The sequence below is a fragment of the Haliotis rufescens genome, unplaced genomic scaffold, assembly GCF_023055435.1.
Source record: "Haliotis rufescens isolate VD_foot unplaced genomic scaffold, xgHalRufe1.0.p SCAF_8, whole genome shotgun sequence".
Lineage (NCBI taxonomy): Eukaryota > Metazoa > Mollusca > Gastropoda > Lepetellida > Haliotidae > Haliotis > Haliotis rufescens.
Window position 1 is genome coordinate 1,131,870 of NW_025964372.1, and position 23,719 is coordinate 1,155,588.

Here is a 23,719-nt window from a genome sequence, read left to right on the forward strand (position 1 = left end):
GTGGATGGTGTTTTATGATTAGTTGGTGATGGGTAGATGGTTTTTTGTGATTGGTTGGTGATGGTGGATGGTGTTTTGTGATTGGTTGGTGATGGTGGATGGTGATTTGTGATTGGTTGGTGATGGGTAGATGGTTTTTTGTGACTGGTTGGTGATGGTGGATGGTGTTTTGTGATTGGTTGGTGATGGTGGATGGTGTTTTTATGATTAGTTGGTGATGGTGGATGGTTTTTTGTGATTGGTTGGTGATGGTGGATGGTGTAATGTGATTGGTTGGTGATGGGAAGATGGTGTTTTGTGATTGGTTGGTGATAGGTAGATGGTGTTTTGTGATTATTTTTGATGGTGGAAGGTGTTTTGTGATTGGTTGGTGGAAGGTGTTTTGTGATTGGTTGGTGGATGGTGTTTTGTGATTGGTTGGTGATGGCAGATAGTGATTTCTGGTTTTGCTGTCGATGGTGGATGGTGTCTTGTGATTGGTTGGTGATGGTGTTTTGTGATTAGTTAGTCATGGTGGATGGTGTTTTGTGATTGGTTGGTCATGTCAGATGGTGTTTTGTGATTGGTTGGTGATGGCGGATAGTAATTTCTGATTGGCTGTCGATGGTGGATGGTGTTTTGTGATTGGTTGGTGATGGCAGATAGTGATTTCTGATTGGCTGTCACTGGTGGATGGTGTTTTGTGATTGGTTGGTGACAGGTGGATTGTGTGTTGGTGGCAAGATGTTTTTCTTAAGCATTCTCTGTCTACACCAGTGAGATATTGTGTGGCAGGTGTTGGTGGCAAGATGCTTCTGGCCTTCTCTGTCTACACCAGTGAGATATTGTGTGGCAGGTGTTGGTGGCAAGATGCTTCTGGCCTTCTCTGTCTACACCAATGAGATATTGTGTGGCAGGTGTTGGTGGCAAGATGCTTCTGGCCTTCTTTGTCTACACCAGTGAGATATTGTGTGGCAGGTGTTGGTGGCAAGATGTTTTACCAGTGAGATATTGTGTGGCAGGTGTTGGTGGCAAGATGCTTCTGGCCTTCTCTGTCTACACCAATGGGAGCAAGCTGCTCAGCACAAAGCAATCCTCCGACAGCCTGCGTGCAGTGCACGGGATACGCTTCATCAGCATGTCGTGGGTCATCCTCGGACACACCTACTTCTTCGGGCTTACAACATTCAGTACGTACTCTTTACACTTTGACAGAATGTCACAGTCACAAAACTTGAACTATCATGATCAAAGTTGACATTTATTAAATATGTTTTCATTTGGTATGAGGCCAACGTACACTATTATGACAAATTATTTACCTCAAGACCACGATTAGAATGAAAAGCAATCTCATTAAAATCAGATCTTAGTTCTCGCTATCGCTAAACAAAGATCTGAGGACATCCCATTACGGGTCACGTCAGAACGACCTTTCATCCAAGCCATTTATAAGCCATTCCAGCATGTTCCTCTTATCAGTTTAAAACTTTTTAATCGAGAATACGTCAAAATATGTTTCGAAGCGTAGTCGCCAGTTTGAAACTAGTGTTGTAAAGCTCGAGAAAGCTGCCATCTGATTGGCCAATGTCGATTTCTTGTCAGTCATTTCATTAGTCGGTCAAAATTCATGAAAGGTTGTTCTGACGTGACCTGTAATGGGATGTCCTCAGATCTTTGTTTAGCAGTAGCGAAAACTTAGATCTGATTTTAATGAGATTGAATGAAAAGGGGGGGGCGCAGATAAATAAAAACAAATAAACATAATTCAGGAAACAGTTTGCATTTGTCAGCCAAACATTGGTCACATACAGTCAAGTCTCGTTAATCCGACACTCGTTAATTCCACACTCGGCTTTATCCGACACTAATGATGGGAACTGATTAAATCAGTAGATCCGCTAATCTGACAGTCTCTCACTCCGACTCTAAACACTTAATTTGCAACGAATTACCGAAATCACTCAATGATCAGTCTCGTTAATCCAACACAGTCATCAGAGTACTCTGTGGTCCTCTGCCCGGGAGGACACAGCCCGTGTTTTGATGCGAGACGAGTCGGCAAGTAGCTGCATATTACAACGTCTGCAGAGATAAACATGCTTAACAAAAAACAATTAATACTTTAAATAAACAAAACATGCTTAGATTAAATAATCAAGTCTGGACCAGAGACAATCCAGTGATTGACACCATGAACATTGATCCACGCAATTGGGATCGATGACATGCATCAACCAAGTCAGCGAGCCTGACCACCGGATCCCGTTAGTTGCCTTTTGCGACAAGCATAGTCGCCTTTTACGGCAAGCATAGTCGCCTTTTACGGCAAGCAAGGGTTGCTGAAGACCTATTCTACCCTGGAATCTTCACGGGTCTTGTAACCACTTGGTCGAAACTTAGTCATGATGTTTATCGCCAGTAAAGTGATATTTCTTGAAAAGCGCACTTGCAGTGTTTGTCATTACTTCACAGGCTATTCCTTATAGCTGGAGAGGCTTGTTATCACTTAATAAGTATTACCACACTCAGCTATCTATGTATCGAAACTTTCTTTTTAAGCTTTGTATCCAACGCGATATTCGTGATTCTATTTCAAGTGATGAGGAAGACAGTATCCCATTGTGACTTGATGATGAACATGAAGATGTGATTGATAAAGTTCATGCTTTCATTTTGTTTATTCCAGGAAATGTTGTAACAGAGTTACCCAACCTGGTGAGTCGCTGGACATTCGATGCCATCGATAACGCCACCTTCTCCGTGGACACGTTTTTCCTTCTGAGGTTTGTATCTTCAGTCCAACTTGACCCACATACTGGCTACATTGCATCCACGAGAATAACGACTCCATATCACTTTCGTAGAAATTTTATTGTGAACTTAAAATGTTAGTGAAACTTTTATTTGTTTAAAATGTAGAAATTTGCTTGTCGTAAAAGTAAAGAAATGGCAAGCAACTGAAAAAATATTCTTATCCCTACAGTCTAGAAAAACTTTATATTAAACTAAAAATCTATATTTCTGGAATCTTGCAATACAGAGATGACACTGTCATCCAGACCCAAGAAGGAAACACTTTAACACTTTATCTACATGACAATGCAGTGGTGACGGTAAGGGGGAGTAACTCCGTCATAATCCACCTGCCTTTCTTTGTCATGTCAGAATGTATTTTTATTTTTTCCTCCCACCAATCTGAATTTTTTGTTTAATCCATAAACCAACGCAAAAAAGGCCTAACTGCTTTTTGGATTCTGATCAGTACCATATAAAAACCAAAAGTAGAATAAATAATATATACGACAGAGTTCAACCCATTCACTTATGTTTTGCTGTTGAAGGCCTTTGATGGTTAACAAACTCACTGACATGAAGAAAATGAAATTAGAAAAAGATAAACAGACATTTGACCATTGTTTTAAGGCTGACTCAGGTTCACAATTTGGTGATGTCCCAAGATCTGGTAAGCGATATCATTAATTGCTGTAGGGATCTGATATAGTTCCTGAGTCAGCACCCTGATAGACACACTTGTTCATGTTCTTGACTTCCATTCCAAGTAGGATTGTTGTGGCTACCAACACTATACCCAGTGATCACGGTGACCCCAGTGACCGTAGTGACCCTGACCCAGACCCAGTGACCCTGATGACCCAGTGACCCTAGTGACCCTGACCCAGACCCTACTGACCCAGACCCAGTGACCCTAGTGACCCAGACCCAGTGACCCAGACCTTGTGACCCAGACCCAGTGACCCCAGTGACCCAGACCTAGTGACCCTGACCCAGACCCAGTGACCCAGACCTAGTGACCCAGACCCAGTGACCCCAGTGACCCAGACCTAGTGACCCTGACCAAGACCCTAATGACCCAGACCCAGTGACCCTGACCCAGTCCCAGTGACCCCAGTGACCCCAGTGACCCTAGTGACCCTAGTGACCCCAATGACCAGGCGACCTCCCAACTTAAAATTGGGTATGAACTGAAAGTTTAGCTCACCTGACTGAAAGTTCAAATGCAATATTCAATATGGTGGCTATGGCAGCCATAATAAAAATCCACATCCACAAAAGCCACATGACCGCAATGCACGGAACCCTGCTGTGTTTCAGTGGGCTGCTAGTGGCGTACCTAGCACTGAAGGAGCTGCAGAAAGGTGAAGGTCGTATCAACTGGTTCATGTTCTACTTCCACAGATACTGGAGGTGAGGCTGTCATCTTCTGTTCTTTCTGGGGTTTTTTAGGGGTGGCTTGGAGACATTTTGCGGATCTTCATAATTTTATTTATATCTGAAACAGACCAGACACAATTTAAGTTTCTAACAGCATTGGAATCTTTGCCTTCGTTTGTTTGACAATGAACTAACATAAACTAATAGGCATGTGAGACACGCTTATATCACTCAGTCATGAGTGAGTGAGGGAGTTTGATTGCACGCCGCTTTTAGCAATAATCCAGCAATGTCATGGCAGGGGACAACAGAAACGGGCTTCACACATTGTACCCATATCGGGACTCTAACCCGACCTTCATCGTGATGAGCTAACGCTACAACCACTAAGGTACCCGACCGCCCCCACTTTGTCATGAACTGAAATCAAAATGTGTCACGAAATTTGATTAAATGCTTGAAAAACTTAAAACTGATAATTAAAATTGATACGCAAAAATATTTAAACCTGTGGAAACATGAAAGTGTATAAATCACGGTATGTGTCCCACTGTTTCAGGCTGACTCCGCCCTACATGCTGTTCATGATGGTGTATGTTGTGCTGTTCAAGTACTGGGGGAGTGGGCCGTTCTTCCCCCAGACGAATCCCAACCATGTATGCCGGAGCAACTTCTGGGTGAACATGCTTTACCTGCAGAACATTATCAGAGCCGACAATCAGGTGAGCTTCCCATGTCAAGCATCAAAAACAGGAAAGTAGCATTTGATTTTATATATTTAAAAGCGTTTCTTTTATCTTTTTGCTCAAATGAATTCTGTAGTATTTTTACAAGACTTTGACAAGATCCACAAATGATGTAGATATTTATTAATGTGTTTGATCTTCATTCAGTTCAGCTGCACTGAGGTCTAAGTTTGCTGTGACAATGGTTGTCCGTTGTCATCTGTCCATTGTCATCTGTCAGTCAATCTGCCTGTCCATGGACAATCGGTCTGTCCATTGTCCATCTATCTGGCCACTGTCCACCTGAGTGTTCATTGTCCACCTGTCTATCCAATCTGTCTGTTCATTTCTGTCCATCTGTCTATCCATTGTCGGTCAACCTGACTGTTCATTGTCCACCTGTCTATCCATTGTCTGTCCACTTGTCTGTTCATTGTCTGTCCACCTGTTCATTCATTGTCTGTCCATCTGTCTGTCCACCTGTTCATTCATTGTCTGTCCATCTGTCTGACTGTTCATTGTCCACCTGTCCATTCTTTGTCTGTCCACCTGACTGTTCATTGTCTCTTCATCTGTCTGTCCATTGTCTGTCCACATGTGTTTTCATTGTCTCTCCATCTCCCTTTTCATTGTCTGTCCATCTGTCTGTCCACCTGACTGTTCATTGTCCACCTGCATGTTCATTGTCTCTCCATCTGTCAGTCCATCTGTCTGTACATTGTCTGTCCACATGTGTGTTCATTGTCTGTCCATCTGTCTGTCCACCTGTCTGTTCATTGTCTCTCCACCTGACTGTTCATTGTCCACCTGCATGTTCATTGTCTCTCCATCTGTCAGTCCATCTGTCTGTACATTGTCTGTCCACATGTGTGTTCATTGTCTGTCCATCTGTCTGTCCACCTGACTGTTCATTGTCCACCTGCATGTTCATTGTCCATCTGTCTGTCCACCTGTCTGTTCATTGTCTCTCCATCTGTCAGTCCATCTGTCTGTACATTGTCTCTCCACCTGACTGTTCATTGTCCACCTGTCTGTTCATTGTCTGTCCACCTGTCTGTTCATTGCCTCTCCATCTGTCTGTCCACCTGATTGTTCATTGTCCACCTGTCTATCCATTGTCTGTCGTCTGTCCATCTGTTTGTCCATCTGATTGTTCATTGTCCATCTGTCTGTTCATTGTCTGTCGTCTGTCCATCTGTTTGTCGATCTGACTGTTCATTGTCCATCTGTCTGTTCATTGTCTGTCAATCCATCTGTTCATTGTCTGTCGTCTGTCCATCTGTTTGTCGATTTGACTGTTCATTGTCCATCTGACTGTTCATTGTCCATCTGTCTGTTTATTGTCTGTCAATCCATCTGTTCATTGTCTGTCCATCTGTCTGACCACCTGACTGTTTACAATGAGTAGTTTCTTCAGAAATATGCCCAATTTCTTTCAAAGGTGGTGGAAAAAAAATGAAAATGAAAATAACCAGACATCACTTTTTGTGTCATAGAAGAGAAGATAAATTGATTGTTTGATGGTGTTCTGTAAATAAATATTTTGTTGGATACACCCAGAAAAAACAGGTTATAAAAAACATTGTCTCCTATTTTCAGTGTATGGGATGGGCGTGGTACCTTGCAAACGACATGCAGTTCTACATTCTCAGTCCTCTGATATTTGTGCCCTTATATTTGTGAGTAAAATCATCTGGCTGTTGAAAGGTTTTCTAACAGACCGAACCAGTCTTTCGGTCTTTTGCTGAGTCTGTAACATGCAAGAGTTATACGGAATTACCAAGTCTTATTGATGCGGCACTGCATTTCTGAGAGATGTCTGTCTCCTGGCCATGGGTAAAGACCATGGGTAAAGACCATGGTAAAGATCATTGGTAAAGATCATTGGTAAAGACTGTGGGTAAAGATCATTGGTAAAGATCATGGGTAAAGACCATGGGTAAAGACCATTGGTAAAGACCATGGGTAAAGACAATGGATAAACACTGTGGGTAAAGACTGTGGGTAAAGATCATTGGTAAAGATCAGGGGTAAAGACCATGGGTAAAGACCATGGGTAAACACTGTGGGTAAAGATCGTGGGTAAAGACAAAAAAAATGGGTAAACACCATGGATAAAGATCATGGGTAAAGATCGTGGGTAAAGACCATTGGTAAAGACCACAGGTAAAGACCACAGGTAAAGATCATGGGTAAAGATCGTGGGTAAAGACCACAGGTAAAGACCACAGGTAACGACCATGGGTAAAGATCGTGGGGAAAGACTATGGGTTAAGACCATGGATAAAAATCGTGGGTAGAGATCGTGGGTAAAGACCGAGGGTAAAGATTGTGGGTATAGACCATGGGTAAAGACTGTGGGTAAAGACCATGGATAAAGATCATGGGTACAGACCATGGGTAAAGATCGTGGTTAAAGACCATGGGTAAAGATTGTGGGTCAAGATCATGGGTAAAGACCGTGGGTAAAGACTATGGGTAAAGGCCATGGGTAAAGACAATGGGTAAAGATCGTGGGTAAAGACCATTGGTAAAGACCACAGGTAAAGACCATGGGTAAAAATCGTGGGTAAAGACCATTGGTAAAGACCACAGGTAAAGACCATGGGTAAAGATCGTGAGTAAAGACCATGGGTAAAGAGTATGGGTAAAGACTATAGGTAAAGACCATGGTCTTTACCCCTGTGTGGTGTAGTGTGATGTTTACCGCAAAAGGCGATTATGCTAGAGGCAACTAACAGGATGGCTGGTCAGACTCGCTGACTTGGTTGATCCATGTTATCATATCCCAATTGCGTGGATCGATGCTCATGATGTCAATCACTGGATTGTCTGGCCCAGACTAGATTATTTACAGACCACCGTCACATAGCTGGAATATTGCTGAGTGCGGTGTTAAACAACAAACAAATAGACAATGATTGATGATGTGATGTGATGTGATGTTGCAGCTCCAGAGTGCTTGGTGCTGCAGCAGCCGGCGTGTTCCTCCTCGCCACTTTCATCACGACGGGGGTGGTGACAAGCTACTACTCCCTCCCCGCCAGCATCAGCGACCTCCTGGGGGGAAACCCAGGGCAAGTAGAAAACAGCCGTCATTGAAACCATGGCGATCCTTGGCTGATGACAAACCAGTAGGATGTGTGTCCAGTGTGTTGTCCCCTGTCTCCATGTTGTGATGCCAGCAGGATGTGTGTCCAGTGTGTAGTCCCCTGTCTCCATGTTGTGATGCCAGCAGGATGTGTGTCCAGTGTGTAGTCCCCTGTCTCCATGTTGTGATGCCAGCAGGATGTGTGTCCAGTGTGTAGTCCCCTGTTTCCATGTTGTGATGCCAGCAGGATGTGTGTCCAGTGTGTAGTCCCCTGTCTCCATGTTGTGATGCCAGCAGGATGTGTGTCCAGTGTGTAGTCCCCTGTCTCCATGTTGTGATGCCAGCAGGATGTGTGTCCAGTGTGTGGTCCCCTGTCTCCATGTTGTGATACCAGCAGGATGTGTGTCCAGTGTGTAGTCTTCTGTCTCCATGTTGTGATGCCAGCAGGATGTGTCCAGTGTGTAGTCCCCTGTCTCCATGTTGTGATGCCAGCAGGATGTGTGTCTAGTGTGTAGTCCCCTGTCTCCATGATGTGATGCCAGCAGGATGTGTGTCCAGTGTGTAGTCCCCTGTCTCCATGTTGTGATGCCAGCAGGATGTGTGTCCAGTTTGTAGTCCCCTGTCTCCATGTTGTGATGCCAGTAGGATGTGTGTCCAGTGTGTAGTCCCCTGTCTCCATGTTGTGATGCCAGCAGGATGTGTGTCCAGTGTGTAGTCCCCTGTCTCCATGTTGTGATGCCAGCAGGATGTGTGTCCAGTGTGAAGTCCCCTGTCTCCATGTTGTGATGCCAGTAGGATGTGTGTCCAGTGTGTAGTCCCCTGTCTTCATGTTGTGATGCCAGCAGGATGTGTGTCAAGTGTGTAGTCCCCTGTCTCCATGTTGTGATGCCAGCAGGATGTGTGTCCAGTGTGTAGTCCCCTGTCTCCATGTTGTGATGCCAGCAGGATGTGTGTCCAGTGTGTAGTCCCCTGTCTTCTTGTTGTGAAGCCAGCAGGATGTGTGTCCAGTGTGTAGTCCCCTGTCTCCATGTTGTGATGCCAGTAGGATGTGTGTCCAGTGTGTAGTCCCCTGTCTCCATGTTGTGATGCCAGTAGGATGTGTGTCCAGTGTGTAGTCCCCTGTCTCCATGTTGTGATGCCAGTAGGATGTGTCCAGTGTGTAGTCCCCTGTCTCCATGTTGTGATGCCAGCAGGATGTGTGTCCAGTGTGTAGTCTTCTGTCTCCATGTTGTGATGCCAGCAGGATGTGTGTCCAGTGTGTAGTCCCCTGTCTCCATGTTGTGATGCCAGCAGGATGTGTGTCCAGTGTGTAGTCCCCTGTCTCCATGTTGTGATGCCAGTAGGATGTGTCCAGTGTGTAGTCCCCTGTCTCCATGTTGTGATGCCAGCAGGATGTGTGTCCAGTGTGTAGTCCCCTGTCTCCATGTTGTGATGCCAGCAGGATGTGTGTCCAGTGTGTAGTCCCCTGTCTCCATGTTATGAAGCCAGTAGGATGTGTGTCCAGTGTGTAGTCCCCTGTCTCCATGTTGTGATGCCAGTAGGATGTGTGTCCAGTGTGTAGTCCCCTGTCTCCATGTTATGAAGCCAGTAGGATGTGTGTCCAGTGTGTAGTCCCCTGTCTCCATGTTGTGATGCCAGCAGGATGTGTGTCCAGTGTGTAGTCTTCTGTCTCCATGTTGTGATGCCAGCAGGATGTGTCCAGTGTGTAGTCCCCTGTCTCCATGTTGTGATGCCAGCAGGATGTGTGTCCAGTGTGTAGTCCCCTGTCTTAATGTTGTGATGCCAGCAGGATGTGTGTCCAGTGTGTAGTCCCCTGTCTCCATGTTGTGATGCCAGCAGGATGTGTGTCCAGTGTGTAGTCCCCTGTCTCCATGTTGTGATGCCAGTAGGATGTGTGTCCAGTGTGTAGTCCCCTGTCTCCATGTTGTGATGCCAGCAGGATGTGTGTCCAGTGTGTAGTCCCCTGTCTCCATGTTGTGATGCCAGCAGGATGTGTGTCCAGTGTGTAGTCCCCTGTCTCCATGTTGTGATGCCAGCAGGATGTGTGTCCAGTGTGTAGTCCCCTGTCTTCATGTTGTGAAGCCAGCAGGATGTGTGTCCAGTGTGTAGTCCCCTGTCTCCATGTTGTGATGCCAGTAGGATGTGTGTCCAGTGTGTAGTCCCCTGTCTCCATGTTGTGATGCCAGTAGGATGTGTGTCCAGTGTGTAGTCCCCTGTCTCCATGTTGTGATGCCAGTAGGATGTGTCCAGTGTGTAGTCCCCTGTCTCCATGTTGTGATGCCAGCAGGATGTGTGTCCAGTGTGTAGTCTTCTGTCTCCATGTTGTGATGCCAGCAGGATGTGTGTCCAGTGTGTAGTCCCCTGTCTCCATGTTGTGATGCCAGCAGGATGTGTGTCCAGTGTGTAGTCCCCTGTCTCCATGTTGTGATGCCAGTAGGATGTGTCCAGTGTGTAGTCCCCTGTCTCCATGTTGTGATGCCAGCAGGATGTGTGTCCAGTGTGTAGTCCCCTGTCTCCATGTTGTGATGCCAGCAGGATGTGTGTCTAGTGTGTAGTCCCCTGTCTCCATGTTATGAAGCCAGTAGGATGTGTGTCCAGTGTGTAGTCCCCTGTCTCCATGTTGTGATGCCAGCAGGATGTGTGTCCAGTGTGTAGTCTTCTGTCTCCATGTTGTGATGCCAGCAGGATGTGTCCAGTGTGTAGTCCCCTGTCTCCATGTTGTGATGCCAGTAGGATGTGTGTCCAGTGTGTAGTCCCCTGTCTCCATGTTGTGATGCCAGCAGGATGTGTGTCCAGTGTGTAGTCCCCTGTCTCCATGTCGTGATGCCAGCAGGATGTGTCTAGTGTGTAGTCCCCTGTCTTCATGTTGTGATGCCAGCAGGATGTGTGTCCAGTGTGTAGTCCCCTGTCTCCATGTTGTGATGCCAGCAGGATGTGTGTCCAGTGTGTAGTCCCCTGTCTCCATGTTTGTGATGCCAGTAGGATGTGTCTAGTGTGTAGTCCCCTGTCTTCATGTTGTCCCCTGTCTTCATGTTGTGAAGCCAGCAGGATGTGTGTCCAGTGTGTAGTCCCCTGTCTCCATGTTGTGATGCCAGTAGGATGTGTGTCCAGTGTGTAGTCCCCTGTCTCCGTGTTGTGATGCCAGTAGGATGTGTCCAGTGTGTAGTCCCCTGTCTCCATGTTGTGATGCCAGCAGGATGTGTGTCCAGTGTGTAGTCTTCTGTCTCCATGTTGTGATGCCAGCAGGATGTGTGTCCAGTGTGTAGTCCCCTGTCTCCATGTTGTGATGCCAGCAGGATGTGTGTCCAGTGTGTAGTCCCCTGTCTCCATGTTGTGATGCCAGTAGGATGTGTCCAGTGTGTAGTCCCCTGTCTCCATGTTGTGATGCCAGCAGGATGTGTGTCCAGTGTGTAGTCCCCTGTCTCCATGTTGTGATGCCAGCAGGATGTGTGTCTAGTGTGTAGTCCCCTGTCTCCATGTTATGAAGCCAGTAGGATGTGTGTCCAGTGTGTAGTCCCCTGTCTCCATGTTGTGATGCCAGTAGGATGTGTGTCCAGTGTGTAGTCCCCTGTCTCCATGTTATGAAGCCAGTAGGATGTGTGTCCAGTGTGTAGTCCCCTGTCTCCATGTTGTGATGCCAGCAGGATGTGTGTCCAGTGTGTAGTCTTCTGTCTCCATGTTGTGATGCCAGCAGGATGTGTCCAGTGTGTAGTCCCCTGTCTCCATGTTGTGATGCCAGCAGGATGTGTGTCCAGTGTGTAGTCCCCTGTCTCCATGTTGTGATGCCAGTAGGATGTGTCCAGTGTGTAGTCCCCTGTCTTCATGTTGTCCCCTGTCTTCATGTTGTGAAGCCAGCAGGATGTGTGTCCAGTGTGTAGTCCCCTGTGTCCATGTTGTGATGCCAGTAGGATGTGTCCAGTGTGTAGTCCCCTGTCTCCATGTTGTGATGCCAGTAGGATGTGTGTCCAGTGTGTAGTCCCCTGTCTCCATGATGTGATACCAGGAGGATGTGTGTCCAGTGTGTAGTCCCCTGTCTCCATGTTGTGATGCCAGTAGGATTTGTGTCCAGTGTGTAGTCCCCTGTCTCCATGTTGTGATGCCAGCAGGATGTGTGTCCAGTGTGAAGTCCCCTGTCTCCATGTTGTGATGCCAGCAGGTTGTGTGTCCAGTGTGTAGTCCCCTGTCTCCATGTTGTGATGCCAGCAGGATGTGTGTCCAGTGTGTAGTCCCCTGTCTCCATGTTGTGGTGCCAGCAGGATGTGTGTCCAGTGTGTAGTCCCCTGTCTCCATGTTTGTGATGCCAGTAGGATGTGTCTAGTGTGTAGTCCCCTGTCTTCATGTTGTCCCCTGTCTTCATGTTGTGAAGCCAGCAGGATGTGTGTCCAGTGTGTAGTCCCCTGTCTCCATGTTGTGATGCCAGCAGGATGTGTGTCCAGTGTGTAGTCCCCTGTCTCCATGTTGTGATGCCAGTAGGATGTGTGTCCAGTGTGTAGTCCCCTGTCTCCATGTTTGTGATGCCAGTAGGATGTGTCTAGTGTGTAGTCCCCTGTCTTCATGTTGTCCCCTGTCTTCATGTTGTGAAGCCAGCAGGATGTGTGTCCAGTGTGTAGTCCCCTGTTGCCATGATGTGATGCCAGCAGGATGTGTGTCCAGTGTGTAGTCCCCTGTCTCCATGTTGTGATGCCAGCAGGATGTGTGTCCAGTGTGTAGTCCCCTGTCTCCATGTTGTGATGCCAGCAGGATGTGTGTCCAGTGTGTAGTCTTCTGTCTCCATGTTGTGATGCCAGCAGGATGTGTGTCCAGTGTGTAGTCCCCTGTCTCCATGTTGTGATGCCAGCAGGATGTGTGTCCAGTGTGTAGTCCCCTGTCTCCATGTTGTGATGCCAGTAGGATGTGTCCAGTGTGTAGTCCCCTGTCTCCATGTTGTGATGCCAGCAGGATGTGTGTCCAGTGTGTAGTCCCCTGTCTCCATGTTGTGATGCCAGCAGGATGTGTGTCTAGTGTGTAGTCCCCTGTCTCCATGTTATGAAGCCAGTAGGATGTGTGTCCAGTGTGTAGTCCCCTGTCTCCATGTTGTGATGCCAGTAGGATGTGTGTCCAGTGTGTAGTCCCCTGTCTCCATGTTATGAAGCCAGTAGGATGTGTGTCCAGTGTGTAGTCCCCTGTCTCCATGTTGTGATGCCAGCAGGATGTGTGTCCAGTGTGTAGTCTTCTGTCTCCATGTTGTGATGCCAGCAGGATGTGTCCAGTGTGTAGTCCCCTGTCTCCATGTTGTGATGCCAGCAGGATGTGTGTCCAGTGTGTAGTCCCCTGTCTCCATGTTGTGATGCCAGCAGGATGTGTGTCCAGTGTGTAGTCCCCTGTCTCCATGTCGTGATGCCAGCAGGATGTGTCTAGTGTGTAGTCCCCTGTCTTCATGTTGTGATGCCAGCAGGATGTGTGTCCAGTGTGTAGTCCCCTGTCTCCATGTTGTGATGCCAGCAGGATGTGTGTCCAGTGTGTAGTCCCCTGTCTCCATGTTTGTGATGCCAGTAGGATGTGTCTAGTGTGTAGTCCCCTGTCTTCATGTTGTCCCCTGTCTTCATGTTGTGAAGCCAGCAGGATGTGTGTCCAGTGTGTAGTCCCCTGTCTCCATGTTGTGATGCCAGTAGGATGTGTCCAGTGTGTAGTCCCCTGTCTCCATGTTGTGATGCCAGTAGGATGTGTGTCCAGTGTGTAGTCCCCTGTCTCCATGATGTGATACCAGGAGGATGTGTGTCCAGTGTGTAGTCCCCTGTCTCCATGTTGTGATGCCAGTAGGATTTGTGTCCAGTGTGTAGTCCCCTGTCTCCATGTTGTGATGCCAGCAGGATGTGTGTCCAGTGTGAAGTCCCCTGTCTCCATGTTGTGATGCCAGCAGGTTGTGTGTCCAGTGTGTAGTCCCCTGTCTCCATGTTGTGATGCCAGCAGGATGTGTGTCCAGTGTGTAGTCCCCTGTCTCCATGTTGTGGTGCCAGCAGGATGTGTGTCCAGTGTGTAGTCCCCTGTCTCCATGTTTGTGATGCCAGTAGGATGTGTGTCCAGTGTGTAGTCCCCTGTCTTCATGTTGTCCCCTGTCTTCATGTTGTGAAGCCAGCAGGATGTGTGTCCAGTGTGTAGTCCCCTGTCTCCATGTTGTGATGCCAGCAGGATGTGTGTCCAGTGTGTAGTCCCCTGTCTCCATGTTGTGATGCCAGTAGGATGTGTGTCCAGTGTGTAGTCCCCTGTCTCCATGTTTGTGATGCCAGTAGGATGTGTCTAGTGTGTAGTCCCCTGTCTTCATGTTGTCCCCTGTCTTCATGTTGTGAAGCCAGCAGGATGTGTGTCCAGTGTGTAGTCCCCTGTCGCCATGATGTGATGCCAGCAGGATGTGTGTCCAGTGTGTAGTCCCCTGTCTCCATGATGTGATGCCAGCAGGATGTGTGTCCAGTGTGTAGTCCCCTGTCTCCATGTTGTGATGCCAGTAGGATGTGTCCAGTGTGTTGTCCCCTGTCTCCATGTTGTGATGCCAGCAGGATGTGTGTCCAGTGTGTAGTCCCCTGTCTCCATGTTGTGATTCCTGCAGGATGTGTGTCCAGTGTGTAGTCCCCTGTCTCCATGTTGTGATGCCAGCAGGATGTGTCCCCAGTGTGTAGTCCCCTGTCTCCATGTTGTGATGCCAGTAGGATGTGTCTAGTGTGTAGTCCCCTGTCTCCATGTTGTGATGCCAGTAGGATGTGTCTAGTTTGTAGTCCCCTGTCTCCATGTTTGTGATGCCAGTAGGATGTGTGTCCAGTGTGTAGTCCCCTGTCTCCATGTTGTGATGCCAGTAGGATTTGTGTCCAGTGTGTAGTCCCCTGTCTCCATGTTGTGATGCCAGCAGGATGTGTGTCCAGTGTGAAGTCCCCTGTCTCCATGTTGTGATGCCAGCAGGTTGTGTGTCCAGTGTGTAGTCCCCTGTCTCCATGTTGTGATGCCAGCAGGATGTGTGTCCAGTGTGTAGTCCCCTGTCTCCATGTTGTGGTGCCAGCAGGATGTGTGTCCAGTGTGTAGTCCCCTGTCTCCATGTTTGTGATGCCAGTAGGATGTGTGTCCAGTGTGTAGTCCCCTGTCTTCATGTTGTCCCCTGTCTTCATGTTGTGAAGCCAGCAGGATGTGTGTCCAGTGTGTAGTCCCCTGTCTCCATGTTGTGATGCCAGCAGGATGTGTGTCCAGTGTGTAGTCCCCTGTCTCCATGTTGTGATGCCAGTAGGATGTGTGTCCAGTGTGTAGTCCCCTGTCTCCATGTTTGTGATGCCAGTAGGATGTGTCTAGTGTGTAGTCCCCTGTCTTCATGTTGTCCCCTGTCTTCATGTTGTGAAGCCAGCAGGATGTGTGTCCAGTGTGTAGTCCCCTGTCGCCATGATGTGATGCCAGCAGGATGTGTGTCCAGTGTGTAGTCCCCTGTCTCCATGATGTGATGCCAGCAGGATGTGTGTCCAGTGTGTAGTCCCCTGTCTCCATGTTGTGATGCCAGTAGGATGTGTCCAGTGTGTTGTCCCCTGTCTCCATGTTGTGATGCCAGCAGGATGTGTGTCCAGTGTGTAGTCCCCTGTCTCCATGTTGTGATTCCTGCAGGATGTGTGTCCAGTGTGTAGTCCCCTGTCTCCATGTTGTGATGCCAGCAGGATGTGTCCCCAGTGTGTAGTCCCCTGTCTCCATGTTGTGATGCCAGTAGGATGTGTCTAGTGTGTAGTCCCCTGTCTCCATGTTGTGATGCCAGTAGGATGTGTCTAGTTTGTAGTCCCCTGTCTCCATGTTTGTGATGCCAGTAGGATGTGTGTCCAGTGTGTAGTCCCCTGTCTCCATGTTGTGATGCCAGTAGGATGTGTCTAGTGTGTAGTCCCCTGTCTCCATGTTGTGATGCCAGTAGAATGTGTGTCCAGTGTGTAGTCCCCTGTCTCCATGTTTGTGATGCCAGTAGGATGTGTCTAGTGTGTAGTCCCCTGTCTCCATGTTGTGATGCCAGTAGGATGTGTGTCCAGTGTGTAGTCCGCTGCCTCCATGTTTGTGATGCCAGTAGGATGTGTCTAGTGTGTAGTCCCCTGTCTTCATGTTGTCCCCTGTCTTCATGTTGTGAAGCCAGCAGGATGTGTGTCCAGTGTGTAGTCCCCTGTCTCCATGTTGTGATGCCAGCAGGATGTGTGTCCAGTGTGTAGTCCCCTGTCTCCATGCTGTCCCCTGTCTCCATGTTGTGATGCCAGCAGGATATGTGTCCAGTGTGTAGTCCCCTGTCTCCATGTTGTGATGCCAGTAGGATGTGTCCAGTGTGTAGTCCCCTGTCTCCATGTTGTGATGCCAGCAGGATGTGTGTCCAGTGTGTAGTCCCCTGTCTCCATGTTGTCCCCTGTCTCCATGTTGTGATGCCAGCAGGATGTGTGTCCAGTGTGTAGTCCCCTGTATCCATGTTGTGATGCCAGCAGGATGTGTGTCCAGTGTGTAGTCCCCTGTCTTCATGTTGTGATGCCAGTAGGATGTGTCCAGTGTGTAGTCCCCTGTCTCCATGTTGTGATGCCAGCAGGATGTGTGTCCAGTGTGTAGTCCCCTGTCTCCATGTTGTCCCCTGTCTCCATGTTGTGATGCCAGCAGGATGTGTGTCCAGTGTGTAGTCCCCTGTATCCATGTTGTGATGCCAGCAGGATGTGTGTCCAGTGTGTAGTCCCCTGTCTCCATGTTGTGATGCCAGTAGGATGTGTGTCCAGTGTGTAGTCCCCTGTCTCAATGATGTGATGCCAGCAGGATGTGTGTCCAGTGTGTAGTCCCCTGTCTCCATGTTGTGATGCCAGTAGAATGTGTGTCCAGTGTGTAGTCCCCTGTCTCCATGATGTGATGCCAGCAGGATGTGTGTCCAGTGTGTAGTCCCCTGTCTCCATGTTGTGATGCCAGCAGGATGTGTGTCCAGTGTGTTGTCCCCTGTCTCCATGTTGTGATGCCAGCAGGATGTGTGTCCAGTGTGTAGTCCCCTGTCTCCATGTTGTGATGCCAGTAGGATGTGTCCAGTGTGTTGTCCCCTGTCTCCATGTTGTGATGCCAGCAGGATGTGTGTCTAGTGTGTAGTCCCCTGTCTCCATGTTGTGATGCCAGCAGGATGTGTGTCCAGTGTGTAGTCCCCTGTCTCCATATTGTGATGCCAGCAGGATGTGTGTCCAGTGTGTAGTCCCCTGTCTCCATGTTGTGATGCCAGTAGGATGTGTGTCCAGTGTGTAGTCCCCTGTTTCCATGTTGTGATGCCAGCAGGATGTGTGTCCAGTGTGTAGTCCCCTGTCTCCATGTTGTGATGCCAGTAGGATGTGTCCAGTGTGTAGTCCCCTGTCTCCATGTTGTGATGCCAGTAGGATGTGTGTCCAGTGTGTAGTCCCCTGTCTCCATGTTGTGATGCCAGCAGGATGTGTGTCCAGTGTGTAGTCCCCTGTCTCCATGTTGTGATGCCAGCAGGATGTGTGTCCAGTGTGTAGTCCCCTGTCTCCATGTTGTGATGCCAGTAGGATGTGTGTCCAGTGTGTAGTCCCCTGTCTCCATGTTGTGATGCCAGCAGGATGTGTGTCCAGTGTGTAGTCCCCTGTCTCCATGTTGTGGTGCCAGCAGGATGTGTGTCCAGTGTGTAGTCCCCTGTCTCCATGTTTGTGATGCCAGTAGGATGTGTCTAGTGTGTAGTCCCCTGTCTTCATGTTGTCCCCTGTCTTCATGTTGTGAAGCCAGCAGGATGTGTGTCCAGTGTGTAGTCCCCTGTCTCCATGTTGTGATGCCAGCAGGATGTGTGTCCAGTGTGTAGTCCCCTGTCTCCATGTTGTGATGCCAGTAGGATGTGTGTCCAGTGTGTAGTCCCCTGTCTCCATGTTTGTGATGCCAGTAGGATGTGTCTAGTGTGTAGTCCCCTGTCTTCATGTTGTCCCCTGTCTTCATGTTGTGAAGCCAGCAGGATGTGTGTCCAGTGTGTAGTCCCCTGTCGCCATGATGTGATGCCAGCAGGATGTGTGTCCAGTGTGTAGTCCCCTGTCTCCATGTTGTGATGCCAGCAGGATGTGTGTCCAGTGTGTAGTCCCCTGTCTCCATGTTGTGATGCCAGTAGGATGTGTCCAGTGTGTTGTCCCCTGTCTCCATGTTGTGATGCCAGCAGGATGTGTGTCCAGTGTGTAGTCCCCTGTCTCCATGTTTGTGATGCCAGTAGGATGTGTGTCCAGTGTGTAGTCCCCTGTCTCCATGTTGTGATTCCAGCAGGATGTGTGTCCAGTGTGTAGTCCCCTGTCTCCATGTTGTGATGCCAGCAGGATGTGTCCCCAGTGTGTAGTCCCCTGTCTCCATGTTGTGATGCCAGTAGGATGTGTCTAGTGTGTAGTCCCCTGTCTCCATGTTGTGATGCCAGTAGGATGTGTCCAGTTTGTAGTCCCCTGTCTCCATGTTTGTGATGCCAGTAGGATGTGTGTCCAGTGTGTAGTCCCCTGTCTCCATGTTGTGATGCCAGTAGGATGTGTCTAGTGTGTAGTCCCCTGTCTCCATGTTGTGATGCCAGTAGAATGTGTGTCCAGTGTGTAGTCCCCTGTCTCCATGTTTGTGATGCCAGTAGGATGTGTCTAGTGTGTAGTCCCCTGTCTCCATGTTGTGATGCCAGTAGGATGTGTGTCCAGTGTGTAGTCCGCTGCCTCCATGTTTGTGATGCCAGTAGGATGTGTCTAGTGTGTAGTCCCCTGTCTTCATGTTGTCCCCTGTCTTCATGTTGTGAAGCCAGCAGGATGTGTGTCCAGTGTGTAGTCCCTTGTCTTCATGTTGTGATGCCAGCAGGATGTGTGTCCAGTGTGTAGTCCCCTGTCTCCATGCTGTCCCCTGTCTCCATGTTGTGATGCCAGCAGGATATGTGTCCAGTGTGTAGTCCCCTGTCTCCATGTTGTGATGCCAGTAGGATGTGTCCAGTGTGTAGTCCCCTGTCTCCATGTTGTGATGCCAGCAGGATGTGTGTCCAGTGTGTAGTCCCCTGTCTCCATGTTGTCCCCTGTCTCCATGTTGTGATGCCAGCAGGATGTGTGTCCAGTGTGTAGTCCCCTGTATCCATGTTGTGATGCCAGCAGGATGTGTGTCCAGTGTGTAGTCCCCTGTCTTCATGTTGTGATGCCAGTAGGATGTGTCCAGTGTGTAGTCCCCTGTCTCCATGTTGTGATGCCAGTAGGATGTGTGTCCAGTGTGTAGTCCCCTGTCTCCATGATGTGATGCCAGCAGGATGTGTGTCCAGTGTGTAGTCCCCTGTCTCCATGTTGTGATGCCAGCAGGATGTGTGTCCAGTGTGTAGTCCCCTGTCTCCATGTTGTGATGCCAGTAGGATGTGTGTCCAGTGTGTAGTCCCCTGTCTCAATGATGTGATGCCAGCAGGATGTGTGTCCAGTGTGTAGTCCCCTGTCTCCATGTTGTGATGCCAGTAGAATGTGTGTCCAGTGTGTAGTCCCCTGTCTCCATGATGTGATGCCAGCAGGATGTGTGTCCAGTGTGTAGTCCCCTGTCTCCATGTTGTGATGCCAGCAGGATGTGTGTCCAGTGTGTTGTCCCCTGTCTCCATGTTGTGATGCCAGCAGGATGTGTGTCCAGTGTGTAGTCCCCTGTCTCCATGTTGTGATGCCAGTAGGATGTGTCCAGTGTGTTGTCCCCTGTCTCCATGTTGTGATGCCAGCAGGATGTGTGTCCAGTGTGTAGTCCCCTGTCTCCATGTTGTGATGCCAGCAGGATGTGTGTCCAGTGTGTAGTCCCCTGTCTCCATGTTGTGATGCCAGCAGGATGTGTGTCCAGTGTGTAGTCCCCTGTCTCCATGTTGTGATGCCAGTAGGATGTGTGTCCAGTGTGTAGTCCCCTGTCTCCATGTTGTGATGCCAGCAGGATGTGTGTCCAGTGTGTAGTCCCCTGTCTCCATGTTGTGATGCCAGTAGGATGTGTGTCCAGTGTGTAGTCCCCTGTCTCCATGTTGTGATGCCAGCAGGATGTGTGTCCAGTGTGTAGTCCCCTGTCTCCATGTTGTGATGCCAGCAGGATGTGTGTCCAGTGTGTAGTCCCCTGTCTCCATGTTGTGATGCCAGCAGGATGTGTGTCCAGTGTGTAGTCCCCTGTCTCCATGTTGTGATGCCAGCAGGATGTGTGTCTAGTGTGTAGTCCCCTGTCTCCATGTTGTGATGCCAGTAGGATGTGTGTCCAGTGTGTAGTCCCCTGTCTCCATGTTGTGATGCCAGTAGGATGTGTGTCCAGTGTGTAGTCCCCTGTCTCCATGTTGTGATGCCAGCAGGATGTGTGTCTAGTGTGTAGTCCCCTGTCTCCATGTTGTGATGCCAGCAGGATGTGTGTCCAGTTTGTAGTCCCCTGTCTCCATGTTGTGATGCCAGCAGGATGTGTGTCCAGTGTGTAGTCCCCTGTCTCCATGTTGTGATGCCAGCAGGATGTGTGTCCAGTGTGTAGTCCCCTGTCTCCATGTTGTGATGCCAGCAGGATGTGTGTCCAGTGTGTAGTCCCCTGTCTCCATGTTGTGATGCCAGTAGGATGTGTGTCCAGTGTGTAGTCCCCTGTCTCCATGTTGTGATGCCAGTAGGATGTGTGTCCAGTGTGTAGTCCCCTGTCTCCATGTTGTGATGCCAGCAGGATGTGTGTCCAGTGTGTAGTCCCCTGTCTCCATGTTGTGATGCCAGTAGGATGTGTGTCCAGTGTGTAGTCCCCTGTCTCCATGTTGTGATGCCAGCAGGATGTGTGTCCAGTGTGTAGTCCCCTGTCTCCATGTTGTGATGCCAGCAGGATGTGTGTCCAGTGTGTAGTCCCCTGTCTCCATGTTGTGATGCCAGTAGGATGTTTGTCCAGTGTGTAGTCCCCTGTCTCCATGTTGTGATGCCAGCAGGATGTGTGTCCAGTGTGTAGTCTTCTGTCTCCATGTTGTGATGCCAGCAGGATGTGTGTCCAGTGTGTAGTCCCCTGCCTCCATGTTGTCCCCTGTCTCCATGTTGTGATGCCAGCAGGATGTGTGTCCAGTGTGTAGTCCCCTGTCTCCATGTTGTGATGCCAGCAGGATGTGTGTCCAGTGTGTAGTCCCCTGTCTCCATGTTGTGATGCCAGTAGGATGTGTGTCCAGTGTGTAGTCCCCTGTCTCCATGTTGTGATGCCAGTAGGATGTGTGTCCAGTGTGTAGTCCCCTGTCTCCATGTTGTGATGCCAGCAGGATGTGTGTCCAGTGTGTAGTCCCCTGTCTCCATGTTGTGATGCCAGCAGGATGTGTGTCCAGTGTGTAGTCCCCTGTCTCCATGATGTGATGCCAGCAGGATGTGTGTCCAGTGTGTAGTCCCCTGTCTCCATGTTGTGATGCCAGTAGGATGTGTGTCCAGTGTGTAGTCCCCTGTCTCCATGTTGTGATGCCAGCAGGATGTGTGTCCAGTGTGAAGTCCCCTGTCTCCATGTTGTGATGCCAGTAGGATGTGTCCAGTGTGTAGTCCCCTGTCTCCATGTTGTGATGCCAGTAGGATGTGTGTCCAGTGTGTAGTCCCCTGTCTCCATGTTGTGATGCCAGTAGGATGTGTGTCCAGTGTGTAGTCCCCTGTCTCCATGTTGTGATGCCAGCAGGATGTGTGTCCAGTGTGTAGTCCCCTGTCTCCATGTTGTCCCCTGTCTCCATGTTGTGATGCCAGCAGGATGTGTGTCCAGTGTGTAGTCCCCTGTCTCCATGTTGTGATGCCAGCAGGATGTGTGTCCAGTGTGTAGTCCCCTGTCTCCATGTTGTGATGCCAGCAGGATGTGTGTCCAGTGTGTAGTCCCCTGTCTCCATGTTGTGATGCCAGTAGGATGTTTGTCCAGTGTGTAGTCCCCTGTCTCCATGTTGTGATGCCAGCAGGATGTGTGTCCAGTGTGTAGTCCCCTGTCTCCATGTTGTGATGCCAGCAGGATGTGTGTCCAGTGTGTAGTCCCCTGCCTCCATGTTGTGATGCCAGCAGGATGTGTGTCCAGTGTGTTGTCCCCTGTCTCCATGTTGTCCCCTGTCTCCATGTTGTGATGCCAGCAGGATGTGTGTCCAGTGTGTAGTCCCCTGTCTCCATGTTGTGATGCCAGCAGGATGTGTGTCCAGTGTGTAGTCCCCTGTCTCCATGTTGTGATGCCAGTAGGATGTGTGTCCAGTGTGTAGTCCCCTGTCTCCATGTTGTGATGCCAGTAGGATGTGTGTCCAGTGTGTAGTCCCCTGTCTCCATGTTGTGATGCCAGCAGGATGTGTGTCCAGTGTGTAGTCCCCTGTCTCCATGTTGTGATGCCAGCAGGATGTGTGTCCAGTGTGTAGTCCCCTGTCTCCATGATGTGATGCCAGCAGGATGTGTGTCCAGTGTGTAGTCCCCTGTCTCCATGTTGTGATGCCAGTAGGATGTGTGTCCAGTGTGTAGTCCCCTGTCTCCATGTTGTGATGCCAGCAGGATGTGTGTCCAGTGTGAAGTCCCCTGTCTCCATGTTGTGATGCCAGTAGGATGTGTCCAGTGTGTAGTCCCCTGTCTCCATGTTGTGATGCCAGTAGGATGTGTGTCCAGTGTGTAGTCCCCTGTCTCCATGTTGTGATGCCAGTAGGATGTGTGTCCAGTGTGTAGTCCCCTGTCTCCATGTTGTGATGCCAGCAGGATGTGTGTCCAGTGTGTAGTCCCCTGTCTCCATGTTGTCCCCTGTCTCCATGTTGTGATGCCAGCAGGATGTGTGTCCAGTGTGTAGTCCCCTGTCTCCATGTTGTGATGCCAGCAGGATGTGTGTCCAGTGTGTAGTCCCCTGTCTCCATGTTGTGATGCCAGCAGGATGTGTGTCCAGTGTGTAGTCCCCTGTCTCCATGTTGTGATGCCAGCAGGATGTGTGTCCAGTGTGTAGTCCCCTGTCTCCATGTTGTGATGCCAGCAGGATGTGTGTCCAGTGTGTAGTCCCCTGTCTCCATGTTGTGATGCCAGCAGGATGTGTGTCTAGTGTGTAGTCCCCTGTCTCCATGTTGTGATGCCAGTAGGATGTGTGTCCAGTGTGTAGTCCCCTGTCTCCATGTTGTGATGCCAGTAGGATGTGTGTCCAGTGTGTAGTCCCCTGTCTCCATGTTGTGATGCCAGCAGGATGTGTGTCTAGTGTGTAGTCCCCTGTCTCCATGTTGTGATGCCAGCAGGATGTGTGTCCAGTTTGTAGTCCCCTGTCTCCATGTTGTGATGCCAGCAGGATGTGTGTCCAGTGTGTAGTCCCCTGTCTCCATGTTGTGATGCCAGCAGGATGTGTGTCCAGTGTGTAGTCCCCTGTCTCCATGTTGTGATGCCAGCAGGATGTGTGTCCAGTGTGTAGTCCCCTGTCTCCATGTTGTGATGCCAGTAGGATGTGTGTCCAGTGTGTAGTCCCCTGTCTCCATGTTGTGATGCCAGTAGGATGTGTGTCCAGTGTGTAGTCCCCTGTCTCCATGTTGTGATGCCAGCAGGATGTGTGTCCAGTGTGTAGTCCCCTGTCTCCATGTTGTGATGCCAGTAGGATGTGTGTCCAGTGTGTAGTCCCCTGTCTCCATGTTGTGATGCCAGCAGGATGTGTGTCCAGTGTGTAGTCCCCTGTCTCCATGTTGTGATGCCAGCAGGATGTGTGTCCAGTGTGTAGTCCCCTGTCTCCATGTTGTGATGCCAGTAGGATGTTTGTCCAGTGTGTAGTCCCCTGTCTCCATGTTGTGATGCCAGCAGGATGTGTGTCCAGTGTGTAGTCCCCTGTCTCCATG

The 23,719-nt window shown here is 49.4% G+C and overlaps 1 protein-coding gene across 1 annotated transcript in view; it reads left to right on the plus strand.

Annotated features, from left to right (window-relative positions):
- The window catches only part of LOC124121285 (nose resistant to fluoxetine protein 6-like), a 45,634-nt gene that overhangs the window by 10,542 nt on the left and 11,373 nt on the right, over nucleotides 1-23,719 (plus strand). The window contains exons 7-12 of the mRNA XM_048389226.1: nucleotides 1,002-1,169; nucleotides 2,669-2,765; nucleotides 4,096-4,188; nucleotides 4,715-4,877; nucleotides 6,480-6,559; nucleotides 7,832-7,957. Coding sequence (XP_048245183.1) covers nucleotides 1,002-1,169; nucleotides 2,669-2,765; nucleotides 4,096-4,188; nucleotides 4,715-4,877; nucleotides 6,480-6,559; nucleotides 7,832-7,957 — 727 coding nt within the window. The remainder of the gene's footprint in view (nucleotides 1-1,001; nucleotides 1,170-2,668; nucleotides 2,766-4,095; nucleotides 4,189-4,714; nucleotides 4,878-6,479; nucleotides 6,560-7,831; nucleotides 7,958-23,719) is intronic.